We start from the raw sequence: 18,606 nt of genomic DNA, 5'->3' as shown, positions 1-18,606 counted from the left end.
AAAACATTAGCACAAGCTTAAAATAAATAATAACTAATAATCCTTTTGTAATTAAAACAATGTTTTAAAGCTTGGAAAGTTTAACAGGGACTGACATTATTTCTTTATTATTTTAAGCTTCATTCTTACAGGGAGGACTATGTGTTTCTGGATAAAGACAGCTCTTTTGCAGCTTTGCTTCGGTACACCACCTCAGTGGGTTTTGAATTAAACTATGGTGATGTGTTTGAGGTGTAAACTTTCACTTTTAGTTTAGGCTTCAAAACAAGTGTTGCTTTAACTGTCTAGGAATTGCAGACATTTATACAGTCTCACATTTTAATATCTGCAATCAGGATCTGCCTGAAGTCTAGAAACCATAGGCATCACGTGTTTCCTCCTCTTCAGGCCTGTACTGCATCCACCTCGTGCTGCTGCGTGTTTGTGGGTCTCTGCCTTCAGTCTTGTATTTAATAACTGAAAACCTGCTGTTGGGTGGAGATCAGAGCAGCATGTTTTTAGTATCTTTACTTTGAAGGTTGTAAAGTCATTAATGATAAACAGAATCCACCACATGAAGGAGGTCTGGTGAGCTGTGATCAGGTTGCCCTCGAACACTTTTTTGGAGCAGTTTGTGTGAAACAACTCTTTTAATCTGAAACTGTTCAACAGGTCACGCTGACACAGCTTCATGCCTGATCAGTTTATTTATTGATTGATTGAATGGCGTATTTACAGGTCATTTAAACAGTCACTTGGCGTTTTAATCATGGACAAGAAATAAAACAAAGATAGCGAAAAGGACGACCAGCTGAAGGATAGAGGTATGACAAAGAGAGACTAACATATGAGAAAAAAAATAATCATTAATCAGAAATATTCTGTTCATTTAAAAAAAAAAAAAAAAAAAAAAAAAATATTCTGTTCAATCCACAGTCCGATAAAATTCAGTGCCTTTAAAAGGACACCAGCTTTCCCCATAAATACAGTACTTTAATGCAACTTAGAGGGAAATAAATACATTTGATGACACTTAACAAAGGAAAAAAAAACTAATTTAATACACAATCCTCTAAAAAAACTCAGATCAAGTTGAACATTTCAGAAGTTAACACTTTAAAAATTATTTTAATTGCAAACTTAATGCCATTTTGTATTTTTCCACAGATTCAAACCCTTAAATGTTCCTTAATCCAGCTGGAAAAATATTAAATACCCCATAATATACTCTATATAATGTTAGCCTAATTTGCCCCAAAGAGCAGGAAACAGCTTCATCTGAATCATCAGTCAGAGATTTAAATGTTTTCTACCTGATATTAATTAGAACCTAAAACTTCTATATCAAAGCATCTCAAACTCTGCTCATGCTTTAAAGTTTTTACAGAGTAAAATCAGATTAATCAGAGCCTGTTGCTGAAAGGTCCAGTAAATACTCTTTAGACATTGAAGTTAACGTTTGTTTTATTTATTTTTTTACCCATTAAACCATTAACATTTAATCCATTAAAACTGTTCTCTTAAATATTCCACTTCAGGTGAAAAACTACAGAACAACGTAAACACACCTGTGGTGATCTTTAATCCATTCATCATTTCCAATAACACCTGCAGCCGAAAGTATTTGACTCCAAACGTGACATAAACCCTCCCTAAACCTGTTGTTCCCGGCTGTGTCCGCCTAAATACTCAAAGGTGTTTCAGGGTCTCTTTGCGATGTGATTGGATGAAGCTGCTCTGCATTCCTTTGCCGATCCTTAGCTGAAAACCTCTCCGATCTTTTTCTTTTAAAGCGACTGAAGCAATTGAGCCAGAGTTTCCAGAGACTCATACAAAAAGCTTTGTCTTCAACAGTCCGACGTTATTTACACAGTAAACACACAGAATATGTACAAACTGCAGCGACACTCGACTCCACTCATCCTCTCAGGCCCCCATCCAGTGTCAGAGTGCCAAACCTGCAGAGGTGATACAGGCCAGACAGAGTCACATTTGTGCCAAAATAATCACACTAAAGTTAAAATAAAAGAAAGTCAAACAAGAAGCTGAAGGCAGGTTTTCAGAAGCTGGCTCAGGCAAACAAAAATATTTTTATTCTGTTTCTAAGAAAGTGTTCACGTGTTCAGTGTCAGTGTTCATAAATCCAGGTCAAAATGACCCCCACCTCTGTACTTCCTGTGGGTTTGGTTGCTGTTTTTAAACTGAACTTTTGTGTTTTTCAGCTCTGAAAATATGAAGTAGAAACCTGCTGAACTTTAAAATGCAGAAAAAAAATAAGTTGGCCACATTTGAAACTGTTTTAGTTGAAGGTAACATTTTTATTTGCTTCATTAAATGTACTAACATTATAATTATCTAATTTTAATGGAACTTTAGGAGGATAATGTATAATCTGTATAATGTTCACTTTTCCCTCATAAAAGACCCTAATCATGAGTGTTGACACTTCAGTATGTATCAATAAATTTGTGGTTTGACGACCATTAGAATACTGGTATTACTGGTAGTACTAAGTGTGACAACTTGATTTTAAAAATCAAATTCTTTTAGAATAAACTTTACTGTATTTTAGGGGTCACTGATCAGCTCATTTTTTGTCCTTATTGTTTTGTTAGGGAGTTGGCACTGGTCCATATTATTCAGAGGCACGCTCATAAGCATCTTTTAGGTCTAAATTTTACATGAGCTGATTAAACAGAAATCAAAGTTATGTCAAGCATAAGGCCCTGGGGCCAGAATCGGCCGACCAAAGACTCCAACTAGCCTACTGCATGACTTCGGAAATACAAAGGAGGGCATGAAATTTGGACTTTAACTTTATTTTAGTTTTACAGCTTTTGCTGATGGTGAGGAGCTCCTCAATGGTCATTCATACTACATTGAAATAATTAAGTAACAGGTAAACAAATTACAGAAAGTTACAGATTTTATGTTGGGTTCACAATAAAAATAAATAAACAAATACAAAAGACATTAAATGGAATTTAATGTCTTTTTGTTTTGAGAACTGACAGATTTATAACTGTAGGACAGTCTGCACTGCACTTCTTTATCTTATATTAAGATATCACTGGTTCGGCTCAGACTGGGCTGTATGTGGGCTACGGTGTAAAATAAATTTGATATCCCTGGTTTAGAGAAAACATTCTGTCTGTTTCCGAGCGGTCTGCGTACTTTTTACATTTTAAATCAAACAATAGAAACAGAACCTGCAGCTGATTTACCGTAGTCTTAAATTAAAAACAGAAAAGTCTGACCTCTCTAAGAAATGGTTGTTTTCTGCCAACTCTTTGACCACTCCCTCCATCTCCTCCTTCAGCTTCTTCATCCTGAAACACAGAAGCACTGAGTCAGCACTCACGGCTGCTTCAGATGGAACTCAACACGATGCGACAATAGAGAGGAAACAAACAAACCCCAGAGTCATCTCCACCAGCGTGTTCTGGCTCAGGTAGGCCTGAGGCTTCATGCCACTGGACACCAGAGGAAGAACTTTCTGTGGCAGCTGTTCCTGCAGCTGGAAGACAAACAAACAGACACGTATTTCTGTCACTTCCAGACTTCATTCTGGGAAACTGGCCGTAAACGAATGTGCTTAGTTATGATGACAGATTTCGTGTGCGTCAGCCGCCCAGCACCTGAAATCGCTTTAATGTTTACCTTGATGGCTCTCTCCATCAGCATGGTCACCTCCTTCTCGATGCTGATCAGCTGACTGGACAGGTTTAGCAGCTGCTTCCTCACATGATGAACTTTCCTGAAAAAGCAAAAAAAAGCAAAACGTCAACACTCAAGCCGAGAGGAGCTCGGGTCACGACCCAGCTGCCCACTTGCCTGTCATTACCTCATCCACTCCTCGCTCTTGGAGATGAAAAGACGGTACTTCATTGCGCACTCGTCTGTGAACAGAGTCCTGGCCTTACTCGCGTGAAGGACCAACTTCTGTCTGTAGGAGAGAAACAAAAACATGGCATCAGAAAGAAGGCGGAGCCTGACGGAGGACATCCACATAGCTGACAGTACCGGAACTTACTTGTCAAACTTGTGGATCTGCTCCTCGTTGTACGGCAGACCTGAACAGAAGAAATGAAACCAAACCATTTAAAGTTTCACTTTTACTCCTGTGACAGCGACATGCTCTCGGTTTAAAAGATTTTAAAATTGGCTTAAATTAACTAAAACCTTCAGTTCATTTGCTTTAAGCACAGCGTGACAGTGTCGTGTCATCATAACTGTTGGTAAACCTCAACAGCAAACAAAAGCTTTTATTAAACAGAAGACTAAGTGTGCTGTCAGTAAATGGAAAAGAACAGCTCAACAATGACAACAAAGGAGAGCTGCACATATCCCACATCTTAAACTTCGACTGATGGAGGATCACTTTTGTTTCAGTTTGTGTGTTTTGTTCAAGAAAGAAATAGAAATGATTTCTGATTTTCTGTTATGCAGGTGCAGAATATTTCGTAACATCTGACATTTTAAAAGTTTAATACAGCAGCGAGGTTGTGAAGGTAAATGTGAGTGTCATCTGCATAGCAATGGAAGACAAAAGCAAATAAATAGAAAATAAAATGGAACCCAAAATTGAGCCTTGCAGTACACCACAGGTATTGTGCAAATTGTGAAGAAATGAACAGCCACATAGCAACATCAGGCATGAAATAAAAGCTGCTGATATGGTACAATCTGCAGTAAAGTGTGTGCTGTAAAACTTAGTAAATCATGTTTTTATGTTTTCTTTAAATAATCTTCCAGAATTATTAGGTGCCCTGAAAAGGAAACTCCTACAAATACATGTGCTGTTGGACCAGCCGTGAAGCTAACTGTGTGCAGGCTTTCTGTTTCTGAGCCTCATCAATAAATCTCCTTAGACCAACAGAAGTTTTGATCCTGATGCAGACTGTAGGTGAAGCTGGTTCTAAATGAAACCTGATTTAACGATGACTCTTCCTCCACAGATAAACAGCTGAATCTGCAGCCGTGTTTGTGAACTCACGTCTCTCTGCTTTGTCCTTCTTGAACTGCTGGTAGATGGCGGTGATGGCGTCCAGCAGCACTTTGATCTTCTCCACACTGCAGAGAAAAAGCCCAGCGTCACGCACTGCATCACCACACATCACTTTTGCATTATTATTTCCTGTTCTTTCAAACTTACTTCCTGTCCTCAGGGTGCGTCCCAACTTGCTGCGTCCAAGTGTCGGTCAGAAGGCCTCCAGGCAGAAATTTACTCTTGACGTCTTGTGTTGTACGTTCGATGGGCTCCAGAGAGCCGGAGATCTGCACAGAAACATTACGTCAGGACGAAACAAAGAAAAATCACCAACATTTTAAAAACAGTTGAAAGAAATGAGGCACAGTTAGACGACTGCACCATAATTAACAGACAACCTCAGACTCTAATGATATCATATGTATGGTGATACTGGAGGTTTTTAAAGTGAGCACGTGACCAAAAATTCTTAACTCAAGTGTTTCTGAGAGTCACAAAACTACTAAGCACTTTTCTTATAGTCCTACTCAGCTGTTAAGTTTGACCTTTTAAACCACATGTGTCAAAGTCAAGGCCCGCGGGCCACATCCGGCCCGGCGTACATTTATATCCGGCCCGTGAGATCATTTTATATAGATGTACTATTATTGTTATGCATGGCCCAGCAATATGAGGCGCTAATAATATACAAACTACAGATCCCATAATGCAGCGCTGCAGCCTCCTCACTGAAGGCTAGGCTAACTGGGAACATTCCCGCGTCAATCAAGTCAAACTTCTGTTATTGCGAAGTTAGCCGCGCACAATGGTGGAGAGAAAAGTTGATTCTGAAAACAGAGCCTTTCAGCGCCAGTGGGTGACTGAATATATGTTTACAGACATTGCTGGTAAACCCGTGTGTCTTATTAGTGGAGCTAATGTGGCTGTAATTAATAATAATAATGGATTGGATTTATATAGCGCTTTTCAAGGCACCCAAAGCGCTTTACAATTCCACTATTCATTCACTCTCACATTCATACACTGGTGGAGGCAGCTACAGTTGTAGCCACAGCTGCCCTGGGGCAGACTGACAGAAGCGAGGCTGCCATATCCCAAGGACACAATGACCAGAGAGCCTGGGGATCGAACCGGCGACCTTCCGGTTACAGATACACTTCCCAACCCCCTGAGCCACGGTCGCCCCAATTAAGGAAATTAATTTAAGACGGCACTACGAGACAAAACGTCAGGATAAGCTGAAAATCCTAAATGCAGAGCAGACACTACAGAAAGTAGAAGAGCTAAAGAAGAATCTGACATTTCAGCAGACTTTTTTCACCACAGCAAAATCACAAAGTGAAGCTGTGTATTGTAGCAGAGGAGACAGTCAAATCAGCCCGGTACCACTCTGAAGAGCTGCATGATGAACCTGTGCGACATCTTGTGTCCAGACAAAACGCAGAGTTTGGCAAATGTGAGCCTGAGCAGAAATACGATTGCTGATCGGGTTTGTGAGATGGCCACGGATTTAAGAACATAGTTGTGTGAAAGAAGCAAAAACTTTGTTGCATACTCTCTTGCTGTGGACATTGCGCAGCTGGCCATCTTCATCCGTGGAGAGGAAATATTGAACATTAAATCGATGCACGGGACAACGACAGGGAAAGACATTTTTTAAAACGTATGTCAAAGTGTAGCCGACATGAAACTGCCCTGGGACAAACTTGTTGGACTTACAACAGATGGAGCGCAGGTGTTGTGCGGTGAAAAAAGTGGACTAGTCGGCAGGATGAGAGTAAAGATGCAGGAGGAGAACTGTACCGATGAGTTAACAGCATATCACTGCATCACACACCAGGAAAGGCTGTGTGGTAAAGTACTAAAAATGGAGCATGTAATGATCACCGTAACGCAAACCATAAATTTTATCTGAGCTAAAAGATTAAATCACCGTCAATTTCAGTCTTTTATGTGGGAAATAGATTCAGAGTTTGCCGACATTCCTCATCATACAGAGGTCCGTTGGCTGAGATGGGATAAAAATTCTCAATAGAGTTTTTGAGCTCAGCAAGGAAATCTGTCAGTTCATGGACATGGCATGTATGATGCTGTGAAGGCATTTCAAGTGACACTGTCACAAATGCACCAGTGCAACCTGCCTCACTTTCCCTGTTGCCAAGTAATGCTGAACCAAGTCAGCGGACTTTGCTGAACTGCACCTGTGCAGATTCAGATGGAGCTGCAGTGTAATGATACACTCAAGGGAAAGTACGACACTGAATGGCCCGCACAGTTTATTAGTTCCTTTCCTGAAGCAATACCCAGCTCTGTCTACATGCGGCTCGAACCTTGTGTATGCTTTCATTTATTTTTTCTGGGGTTTTTGGCAGCAGGTTCATATTTCTAACTTGCATAATTTTGACGGGATATATTTTTATGAAGGGCAAAATATTTAAAGTTTCTTCAATTCTCAAACTCAAAATCAGAGTCACCACCAAGAGTTCAGTGTGGCTGTTCTCTCAGATTATTACTGTCAGGTTACAATAAAATTAAAAAAGAGGATTTATGAGTTTCAGCTCGTTCAGAGGTTTTAAGAACCAAGCTGATAAAAATCTGGAGAGTCTGAGAGACAAAGAACTGCAGCATGTTAGAAAGATGTCTGAATAACAAATGTGATGCACAGAGACAGGAAAAGAGCGCCAGCACTCACTCTGAGAACTTTCTTGTGCATGTCTGAGATCTCGTCGTATTCTGACGACAGCATGTTGGCCTGCATCAGCACCTCGAACCTGAAGCACGGCGAGAGCATCACGTTATTAACAAAACTTTCAGGATTACACTCTGGAAATTATTATTATTCAAACACTGCATTACATTTCACTTTTAACAGTTAATGAAGGCTGAATTATGAAAAACAGATCTAAAGAACTGTGACCATCTAAGAGAGTTGCTTACATTGAACAAATTCACAAAGTCAGTGTTAAACAGAAATGCGAGGTTGGTGGAAAAACAACTTGAGACTAGGGCTGGGCCATATCATACCGTTCATGGTAACACCGGTATAATGTTTGGCAACGATAAGAAAATGAAATATCGCTTTAGAATATGGGTAAAACACACATGCCTTTGTTTTTGTACGCACATGGCAGAAAAAGTATGATGGCGATGGAGAATGAGAAGGGCGAAAGCGGATCGTTGAATCAAACGGATGAAACAGAATTGGTTTGTAAAAATGCTGCAACTTCAGTGGTGTGGAACTGGTTTAGCTTTCGTCCGTCAGATACACAACAAAGCACTATTTTTGGTAGAGCATGCTAGCGGGCCGTCGTTATTACCGTGTTTTTTGGAAAATACGGCACACTTGGACAGCGCCCCTTATAATCCCGTGTGCCTTATGTATGAATTCTGGTTGTTTGTTTACTGACCTCGAAACGATTTTATGTACACGGCGCTCGAAAATCTGTCAAATGTTTTAGTCCGACTTTGCTAAGCTACAAACTCACACTGCTTGATGGATTGTCGGAGCTTTACAGCTATTGTAGGCCGGAGCCTCGCGGAGTGATACGTACTGTGCTTCAACATAATATTACCGTATTGTGTGTGTATAACCACTTTTTAAGTTTTGTGGATATTATACATGGTTATGCTGAGGATATGTCGGCCATTTTCCACTGGAAATGCCTTTTGGTTAAACTGTCAGCAAGGAATTTGCATTTGCACTGTAAAATTTTTATATAACTTTATTGCACATAAAAAACAGCTGTTTGTTTAAGTGAAAATACATGTTTGTGATTTTTTTTGCACTACTAAAGTTGAATAAAGTCTCGAGTTGTTAAGTATTTTGTCTACTGTCAATTATATCGTCAGTTACATGTTATCGCAAATTTTCAAATGTATATCGTGATAAATATTTTTGGTCATATCTCCCTGCTCTACTAGAGCAGTGGTCCCCAACCCCCGGGCCTCGGACTGGTACCGGTCCGTGAGTCGTTTGGTACTGGGCCACGAGAGTTGAGGCTCAGGTGTGAAATGTATGGTTTTCAGGGTTTTTATCGGTTGTCAGCGTTATTTTGTTATCGTTTTGATCATTAACTCGGTTTTCCTGGGTCTTTTCACGTGTGTTATGAATAAATCTTCTTTTTCTTCCTTACCGGTACTAGTTTTATTTTGTTGTATTTATCCGCGACACCTTAAAGGCCGGTCCGTGAAAAATATTGTCGGGCATAAACCGGTCCGTGGCGCAAAAAAGGTTGGAGACCGCTGTGCTAGAGACTATTAAATGTAGTGTCAAGTTTCTGTTCTGTGGACTTTTTTTTGCAGTAGTTTTAAGTCTCAGAAGTAAATGCTTTCAATACTTGTTCTGAGTCCCTTTGGTGACTTCAGTCTCTTTGTGATAATTTTAAGTTTTGAGTCTCTTGGCAATTATATATATATATATATATATATATATATATATATATATATATATATATATATATATATATATTAGGGCTGGGTATCGTCACTGATTCCTAGAATCGATTCAATTCCGATTCACAAGGTCCCGAATCGATTCGATCCACAATTCGATCCACGATTCGATTTAATTCGATTCGATTTAAATCTGGGAAATTTTGACAGTCAGAGATATAATTCAGATCAGGACATTTACATATTTTTGTATCTATAAAAAGGAAGCTGACACTCTCAAGACTTTATCCAAGGTGTGAGCATCACAGCAGATGCCTTTGTGTCAAAGTAGCTGAAGATAAAACACAGAAAAACATGTAGGTGATTTTCCTGGCCTGGGATTTTATAAAAAATATTCTGCAGTACATCAAAAACGAAAGAAAACCATTAATTAATGAACATTACCTCTGACGTTACAGCGGTTTTATTAGAGACATGGCTAAGCATTTTGCATTTTGAATAATTTTAAAAAGTTTCAATTTGTTCAGTATTGAACAGCAGAAATGAGGTTTTCTTTTCGGAAGAATGTAAAAGGGGAAAAAACAGCGGCCGACAGCGCTGTAAGCAACAGTAGACTTGTGCGTAACAAGCAAGCAAATAATGAAGAAAGGGAAACTGTTCGAGAGAGAGAGGGGGGGGGGGGGAGGGGGAGGGGGAGGGAGAGAGGGAGAGAGAGAGAGCTGCGCATCGCAATGGAAGCAAAACAGTAAAAGAGTGAATTCATGACGATGTTTATGTGAAGCGTTTGGATCTTCTTTTGCTGCTGGTTCGGTCAATATTGTTTGGAGAGAGATCAAACTAACAGCTTTAGAATCAGCGCATAAAGGGCGTGAACACAAAGCGCGGACCCGGATCAGCGAGCTGTCGGCTTTCAGCCCCGACTGTGAGAAAGGCGACATCTAACTGATTCTGATCCGCGGGTCGCGCTGTGTGTTTAAGTCTATGTGCAGAATCCCTGTACCTGCTCTCATTTACTGTTTGGTGGTTCTTGAAATTTTGTGAGATGTCACCAGAGATTCTGGCATTTCGGACAAAATAAATTTATATTAAAAAATCGATTCAGGATTTTAATGAATCGATTTTACGCTATCCAAGCCAGAATCGATTTTAATCGATGAATCGATTATAAAAACCCACCCCTAATATATATATATATATATATATATATATATATATATTTATTTATTTTATTTTATTTTTTTTAAATTAATGTCAAGTGTTTTGGTAGTAACTACGAGTCTTTGTGATACTTGGTGATAGTTCCAAGTCTCGTTGTTTCTAGTCTCTGCAAGCGGCTCTTTGGGCCGGTTGTTCACTGCAGCGGTTTTGACATTAGGATCTATATAAGTTAGAACTGAGGCCATCGATCTCGCTAATCTAAGGGTCAGGCGCTGGCTTTGTTCGTTTGTGATGCATCTGTAGGAGCAGTGTGCGGGTTAACGGCCTCACTCACAGCTGCTCGGTCTTCTCCAACATCTGTGTGCAGAAGTTACACAGATGGAAAACCTCCAACTTCTTGCGCATAATCTCATTGTAGTCCTCCTTCATCAGCTCACTGCACAAATAAATACACAAAGAAAAATGACATCACATGAGAAAACCAACTGAGCTCCACATCTGAGAAGATTTTTGTGACGTGAACTTACATTAAACCTCGAACTCCTTTCCGCACCAGCTCCTGATAAAGCAGCAGAGACTCTGAAGTTTTCCACAAATGGCCGACATCTCCTGCAAAAGTCTGAACAACAGGAAGAGGAAGGTCAGCGAGCATCGAGGGACTGAAGGAAAAAAAGACTGGCTCACGGTGGTCCCTCTGCAAAAAGCTTCAAGTTTTTTTGTGGTAGTTTGTACCCATCCATCCTCTTCCGCTTATCCTTTTCAGGGTCACGGGGGGGAGGCTGGAGCCTAACCCAGCTGTCTTGGGGTGATCTATAAGTTATTTTTAGAGTCCCTTTGCAATCATTTCTAGTCTCTATTTATCTATCTATTTAAAAATAGTTCCGAATTATTCTGTGTAGTTCAGTCTTTGTAACTCTGTAAATCTGTTTGTAAGAGTTCAAAATAAACTTTTTTCTTAAAAGTCACCAGATGAGTGAATTAGAGAAAGATTAATGGGTTAGAGTTCATCCTGAAGTGGTCCTGATTTCTTATGCTGACACACCTAAGCTCCTGTAATTGAACAGGCCGTATAAACTAGCAATGTTTTACTATTTTTTTCCAGGGCCAATCAGATTCACAGCTAAGATGATGTGAGTTCAGTACCTTTGCGTAGCTGGCGTCCAGGTCGAGGTCATAGCGGGGCTGAACTTTAGGAGGACTGGCTGTGAAAACAAAATCAAGTCCAGTTTCTAACCAACATATCCCATCACAAAACCCATCACATCAATTCTGGTTTTATTAAACATGACAGAAGAAAAAAAAGGAAGTGCATACGATCTTCAAAGATGAGTCCCACGGTGGCGACGGACTCACGGCTGACGAGCATGATGGGATTTTCTCTGGAGGTCTTGGGGAAAGTCTTGGCCTGGCGGTTGGCGTCGAGGACGAGGCGGCGGCCCTCGTAAAGCAGCTCCTGATTATGCAGAGGGATGCTGGTCCTGCGGCACAACAGTTCCTGGAACAGCGCTGCCCTGTGGGCACATGAAGAACAGCAGCTTTCAGACACCGTGCAGACTGTTTGAGAAAGCAGGTGCACGGGCACTCAAGGCTTACGTGTTGTACTCATGGATGTAGACGTGGTGCAGTGTGGCCTGCTGCAGGCTGAAGACATAAACGACGGTTCGGTGCAGGATGTCGTTGGTCTCAGCGAAGAACTGATCGAAGCCCCAACATTTCTCCTGATCGGCCTCCAGGATGTTGGCGAGAACTGGGGTCAGGAGGCTCTGAAGACCCCTGAAACAAAACCAGAGACATGATCTGTGTGTGTGACCATGAAGGAAACAACAGGCCGAGACATTTCCACACATATATCCCTCAACATGTTTGTTCATGAGCGTGATGATCAGGGTATGTGAGGGTCTCATACTTTGACAGGCTGCAGGACACCGGCATCTCTGTGCTCCACTCGATCTTCCCGTTCTCACACTTCTGATGGCCAGAGATCGTCCCGGACGGCTTTTCTGTGATGATTTTATACCTGAGGCAGACAAACAGCTGGGTAAGTTTCAGCTCAGTCCAATTCGTGTCAGAATGGTCAAAGGTCACAGCTAGATCTCACATGACTTCTTTGTTCCTGCGCGGCCCTTCGAACGGTCTGAAGGGAAGGCTGCCGGTAGCGGCGTGGTAGAACGTGACGCCGATGCTCCACAGGTCCACCGTGGCTCCATACTTCTTCTGGTGGTCTTTTCTCAGCACAGCGCGCTCGTACATGTCAGGGTGCTGCATAAGAGACATATGAAGAAGAGTTACTCAGCAGCAGCTGCACCAGCTGTGACATCACTAACTGGCATGTTTGTGTATGCTGCCATCCTTTATCTACAGTTCCTGTTCACTGCGTGCGTTTGTTTTGCTGACCAGGTACTCCTCAGTGCCATACAGAGACACAAACTGCTCGTCGTCCTCCAGCTCTCTCGCTGCTCCAAAGTCGGTCAGCTTGTAGACGGAGCGTCCGTCCTCTCCGATCACCCTCATGATGTTTCCCGGTTTGATGTCCCGGTGAACGATGCCGTACTCTCTCAGGTGGTTCATACCTGCCACTGAAGGGGACACAACAACCAATCAGTTTCAGTCGCCATATTGAACCATTTATATGCATTTCTTTCCACATTTAAAGAGAAGACTGATCACTCGTGTTTGATTTCCTTTTAACTGCTCAAACTTCACAGAGCAAGATTTCACATTTAAAAGAACCTGATCAGCTGGAACCAACGCAGAGTGTCACAGTTAAATGTGTCCCTCACCAACATCATGGAGAACAATGAGGAACTCGTCCTCGGGGAGTCCATACGCATTGGACGACTCCTCCAAGACAGTGTAGAGACTCCCGCAGGGACAGTACTCCATCACCAGGACCTTGTGACGGGTGTTGGACTGAGAGGAGGAGGAGGACGTTAGAAGGATGTTTTTACTCTCCTTAAAGACGTCAACATTATTTCTCAGCTACAAAATATAATTTCAGCTTTGGTCAATTTTTACATGTTAGTTTAGTTTGAAATCACTTTGAAGAACCACATAAACTGAGCCTAAAAGCTGAAACTAAAGCTGGAGCTGAGAGTCAGGAGGTAGAAGCGCCCGACAGGCTAATTCAGGGCTAAAAATTACTTGTTTTAGTTACTGAAACAAACATCTGCAAAACTCTTTTAATAACCACGAAATTTGAATCTTTACATTAAAAACTAAAAAATGCGAAATCTGAATGTTGTTGTCAGATTTATGGCATTAAAAATGTTATACTTTTGTCTTCAATTTAAATATTTAGGACTTCACTCTTGTTTCTGTTTTTTAGGTTCCATCTTGTTTTCCTCCTCTTACATTAGAGGAAATATTCCTTCTTGTTTTGGGCTATAAACCAATTTTATGATGATGGGAATCTTTAGTGGCAGCTTTCAAGGTTTTGAAGATCAACAACATGAAAAATGAAAATAATATTTTCTGCTTTTTTAAATTAAATATAACTTAACTATGAAGAGCAGGTAACACTCCCAAATTCTGCTGAATATTGTTCACATTTACAGCTGAATAAACTCTGTAAACTTAGACAGCTGAACAAATAAATGAAGCCGAGCACAAGGATACAGTGGCAATACCTCATCCTTGTGCTCGGCTTCATTTGTCTGACGGGTTCTTTTTCACAGTGAGTATGAGTCGTGGGTCAAACCTTCAGAGGTTTCTGTCTGGCAGAGTGGAGCTGAGCTCTTTATCATGGCCTCACATCATTCAGACACTTTTGGGCCTTTCAGCTCAGTTATGGGACTCACAGGTATTGTGTGAGCCAGATGTGGCCAAAAAGTTGCGACATACCTGACATCTGGCTCATATAAGATGAACCTGAAGCTGCGTTAAAGCATGTAGACTCGACCTGAATCAACAACAACAGCCAGGCCCGAATGTGGGCCAGCAGTTGCACATCTGGGCCACATCTGGGCCCAGATGTGCAACAGCCCTAGCTAACCTAACATGTTATTTCTGGAAGATTCCCGTTTCCTCCTGGGATCAAATCAGGGATCTTTCACTTGCTAGGACTAAATATTCTCAGTAAGAATAAAACATGAAGTTACTGACCTCCTCCTCCACAGCGAACAGCTTCACGATGTTCTTGTGGTTGAGTTTCTTCAGCACCTCGAACTCTCTCATCTGGACATCGAGCGGCCGCAGAAAACTCAGGTTGTTGAACACCTTGACAGCGTATAGGTCGCCGGTTTTCTACACACAGACGTGTACATTACACTCAAGAATCATCACTTTTTAAATAAATCCTGTTTTTAAAAGAGGTGAAACTCAGAAGGACCATAAATATTCTGGGAGAAATTTGCCCTCAGCGTAGTCTGCAGGCTGAAGGCAGCGTGAAGGGTTTAAAGCACAAGCTGAGCTCAGACACGAAACTCAACCCGACATCAGATTTAATTATTCAGATCTGAAAAGGAGAAACTTTTCTGCACAGTAACAACATTTTTATGAATGAATTCAACCTGGAACAAATAAATGAGATCAACATCAGCGTGAAGATCAATAACGCAGGTTTTACTAAAGACTGAGTTTGTTCACCCCAAGATGATGTTACCAGGGTAACAGACTATGAAGTCAATGACTCCGCCCCTCATGCAGAAGTAGCTGCCTGGCTCTTTTTCAGTCGGAATCGAAGCTCATATGAAAGCTTTCACGGCTTTACAAACAAGAAACTAATGTTAACTTGTTATTCGTTAACTGTGGATAATAATGGATAATTGTGGATTTTGTGACTCAGGACAAAAACAAACTCTGATTGGCTTTTGTAGAACCGAAACTCAGAGTTCAGGTTTAGAATTTGTTAAACCTGCTTTCTGGAATGTGTCCAGGTGACATCTTTAGGTTTGAGAAGGTGAAAATAACATATGAGCCTCTCACTCTGACATGTTAAACCATAAACTGTAAGCGTACCTGAATGTTTCCCCTTTGCAATCAGGGGAAACACTCAATATCTATCTGCTGTCTACCATCAGTTCTGAACTCAAATATTGCTGAAAGACTTTGAAACAGTTCACTTCTTCATAAACAGAAGGGATCAAAACCAGAATAAAAATATCTTGATATCTTCACAGAGTGTTTCTGTATTTCCAGAGAGAAAAACAATTCGCGGCTGGCATGGCAAAATACCTTGTGCCGTCCACGGTAAACATTTGCCGTCGCTCCCTGACCGAGCAGGTCTGAGATCAGCCACAGGTAGTTGGCGGTGCTCTGCATCCTGAAGGCTGCGGGTGATCCTGCAGACACAGCACAAACTGATCAACATCAAGGGAAACAACGATTAATACACAACACAACCCAATCAGTCGAGTTTACTGCTAAAACACTTGGAGGTAAATAGATTAGCTAAAAAGGAGACAGCAGTTGTTACTGATACAGTAAGAAGCAGATTTCTATTTTGAAAATCTAGTAACTTAAACCCTAACTGAGGGCCTTTACTTTGAAAATCTGAGGCATTTCTTAGAGTTTATTTTCTCTTAGAAGCATGTTAGTCTTACTTTAAAAAATTAAGGGCCTGTCAATCAGTATTCATCAATATACAGCATAACCAGCCAGTTTATACACACTAGAGACTCTGGCTGTGTCTGATTTATATTGATAAATCAACAATCAGGTCATCAGTACTAAACAGTAGTGAACAAATCATCGATACAGATTGGGCATTTTGGTGTATACTGATCTGAATTTGTGGCATCCATTGATTGTTATTTGTGGTTTGTATGGGTCAGGTATTTCTGATCTACACTGTTCAGCTGTTATATTGATCAGTTGTTTCTAAGATGCATCCATTAGCTGGCTGTGGTGTAGAGTCCACAAACAGCTAATCGATAAAGAGCAAAAACAATACATCAATATTCAGCAGAAACAACTAATCAATAACTGATAAAGTGATAGTGTTAAACTGCTGTACATATCAGTAATAAATCAATCAATAAATAAAAAGCACCTGGTTGGAAAACTCCCGCCACTTAATATATATTAAAAAAATAAAAGTTTAAAAAATGTTTTTTCGCTGCGTCACCGGTTGCGTCGTGACGTCACGGCAGCTGCCTGGAAATTCCCGTTTGAGGCCTGAAACAAGAAAAAGGTAGAAGTGCGCGCAACATGAAGGTTATTCAGCCGACTTTGGGTCGTTACCGGACAAACGATGACGTCTTTAACCTTTGTTTCTGTTTACTGTTTACGGTTTCCGGTTAAACACGAACACAGCTGAACGCTTCCACCTGCGGGCCATCACACTTCAGGTTACCTGCTGACCCCGTGCCGCACGAGCTCCTCTGGGCTGGTTATCGATCCGGTATCTGTTTGATCTGTTCGTGTCTTATTTTTTCTTTCTGTCGACACGAACCGGAACGACCAAAAAAACCGCGTCACTTGAGTAAACCTACCGTCCAAACCGAGCCCGAACACCGGGTCCGTCAGCAGCGAGCCCCAGGCTCTGTATACGTGCGGGAAGTAAAAACACTACCGGGAGTTTTCCCCGTTAAAACGACCCGTCTTTATTTTGTTTATTTCCTTACCTTCGCTCTGCGGTCGAGCCTTCTTCTTCCGCTATTGTCGGGTCACGTGACAGCAGTAATCTAATCAGAGAACCCAACATATGTAGGGGTGTGGCCTGATCCTACCGTAATACCGATAGGATAAGTATGGCCTCAAATTGTGATCATAAATATTTTGTACTTGTATATCAGTTTTGTACTTGTAAATCAGGATTTGTATGTGTAAAAAGAATTTGTGTGTGTAAAAAGAATTTGTGTGTGTAAAAAGAATTTGTGTGAGCATAAAAAAGATTTGTATGTGTAAAAAGAATTTGTGTGTGTGTAAAAAAGATTTGTATGTATCACTTCCTTTGAGCCCATAGGAAGTGGAAGAAATACAAATCGATCTGGATTTATTTATAACATACAGCTGTGACGCAAAGGTTTGTACATCCGGTTATTTGCAAATAAAATAATCACAGATTTCTTTTTTTGGACCAATATTTGTATTTGGAAGAAAAGTACTTTATATTAATTACAATATCACAAAATCGGTATTATTAAAAAACAAGTATTTCTTGGATTCTTAATATATATTAACTCTCAAATATATTTAATATTAATATAGAATACTATTAACATATTATTAAATGTGTGCGAGAGCATTATTAATTTCTTATGCTTATTACATTATTAACATTGGCATCATAGTAATGAAACATGTTTGAAAATAAATGTTTGCTTAATAATCTCTTGTAGCAATTTTCTTAATAGGGATTAACAGGGATTTTCAGCCCTTCTTGCGGGACTTTTAAGTAACATGAACTAAATGTAAATGCAGTGGTAAATAAATATAGTGTTTAGATTTTATTCTGAGCTGGTGAAGGCAGTTTGGTCAAAGAAGTGCTTATGTTGGACTTAATGTCTCACACACATTAAACCTCTAACAGTTGATTTCACTGCAGGACTGAGCAGCCATCACTCATGTGAGGGTGGCTGCCATGGCGACGCTGCAGTTGATCCAATTTTTCACAGACAGCTGGGACCTCTAACAGCTGGAGGGTAGATCTCTGTGGAGGGATAGGGCTCATGTGAATACTTTCAAAGCAGTTCTGAAAAGTTTGCTTAACTGTGTTAAACTGTGGCATAAACATAAATGCTGTTTTGCTTCCATTCTGGAAAATTAGACTCACAAAAGTAATTATCATCAGATTATTTTTCCTGTGCAGACGGAATGAAAGCATTTGAAAATAATGAAAAATGGCTGAAAACCTAGAAGTATTGTGTGAAGCCACAAAATGTTCAAACATTTTTTAATAAAGCTGCATTTGAAAAAAGTTTCACGAAGCTAAACCCCTCTTATTCTCTCCCATTTTTTTCTTTTGTAGTTACGTGTATTTGTTTATCTCACTCCCTCAAGTTTCTTAAACACTCTTAACCCTCTGGGCTCTGTGGTGGCCATTTGTGGCCACTTCACTTTTTCCAACCATTTTCGCTGTGTTAAAGCAAATGAAATGAAACTTTCCAAGGGTCTCGATTTTTTTTCAGATTTTTCAATTTTTAACT

The 18,606-nt window shown here is 40.5% G+C and overlaps 1 protein-coding gene across 10 annotated transcripts; it reads right to left on the bottom strand.

Moving 5' to 3' along the window:
* Positions 1-872: 872 nt before the first annotated feature.
* On the bottom strand, positions 873-17,159 carry tbk1 (TANK-binding kinase 1). 10 transcript variants are annotated; one of them, XM_085387726.1, is made up of 22 exons: positions 17,083-17,128; positions 16,509-16,633; positions 15,692-15,816; positions 14,621-14,761; positions 13,300-13,429; positions 12,914-13,095; positions 12,618-12,778; positions 12,426-12,536; positions 12,113-12,292; positions 11,834-12,030; positions 11,663-11,721; positions 11,047-11,138; positions 10,854-10,955; positions 7,662-7,740; positions 5,135-5,256; positions 4,976-5,052; positions 4,013-4,052; positions 3,824-3,925; positions 3,640-3,736; positions 3,396-3,496; positions 3,237-3,308; positions 873-1,937 (listed from the first exon to the last, which is right to left on the bottom strand). In XM_085387726.1, the coding sequence occupies exons 3-22, from the start codon at positions 15,776-15,778 to the stop codon at positions 1,898-1,900; spliced, it is 2,172 nt and encodes a 723-aa protein (XP_085243852.1). In that variant the 5' UTR covers positions 15,779-15,816; positions 16,509-16,633; positions 17,083-17,128; the 3' UTR covers positions 873-1,897. The 10 variants fall into 10 exon arrangements, with proteins under 10 accessions (XP_085243852.1, XP_085243853.1, XP_085243851.1 ...); XM_085387727.1 differs by having other exon boundaries at positions 15,692-15,798; XM_085387725.1 differs by having other exon boundaries at positions 16,951-17,088.
* Positions 17,160-18,606: the final 1,447 nt, after the last annotated feature.

The sequence above is a fragment of the Rhamphochromis longiceps genome, linkage group LG17 (assembly GCF_057381845.1).
Source record: "Rhamphochromis longiceps isolate RC_006_pf linkage group LG17, R_longiceps_female_GT1.1, whole genome shotgun sequence".
NCBI classification, from domain to species: Eukaryota; Metazoa; Chordata; class Actinopteri; order Cichliformes; family Cichlidae; genus Rhamphochromis; species Rhamphochromis longiceps.
This window is presented reverse-complemented; position numbering and strand designations above follow the sequence as displayed.

What these genes read in the sequence shown, in the direction of transcription:
- tbk1 (XM_085387722.1), bottom strand. Translation starts at nt 15,778, where the DNA reads ATGCAGAGCACCGCCAACTACCTGTGGCTGATCTCAGACCTGCTCGGT. An exon ending in GTGTCCTGCAGCCTGTCAAA is followed by an intron (nt 12,293 to 12,425) that starts GTATGAGACCCT and finishes GTTTTGTTTCAG; the next exon opens with GGGTCTTCAGAGCCTCCTGA. An exon ending in GAAGGACAAAGCAGAGAGAC is followed by an intron (nt 4,053 to 4,975) that starts GTGAGTTCACAA and finishes TCTTCTGTTCAG; the next exon opens with GTCTGCCGTACAACGAGGAG.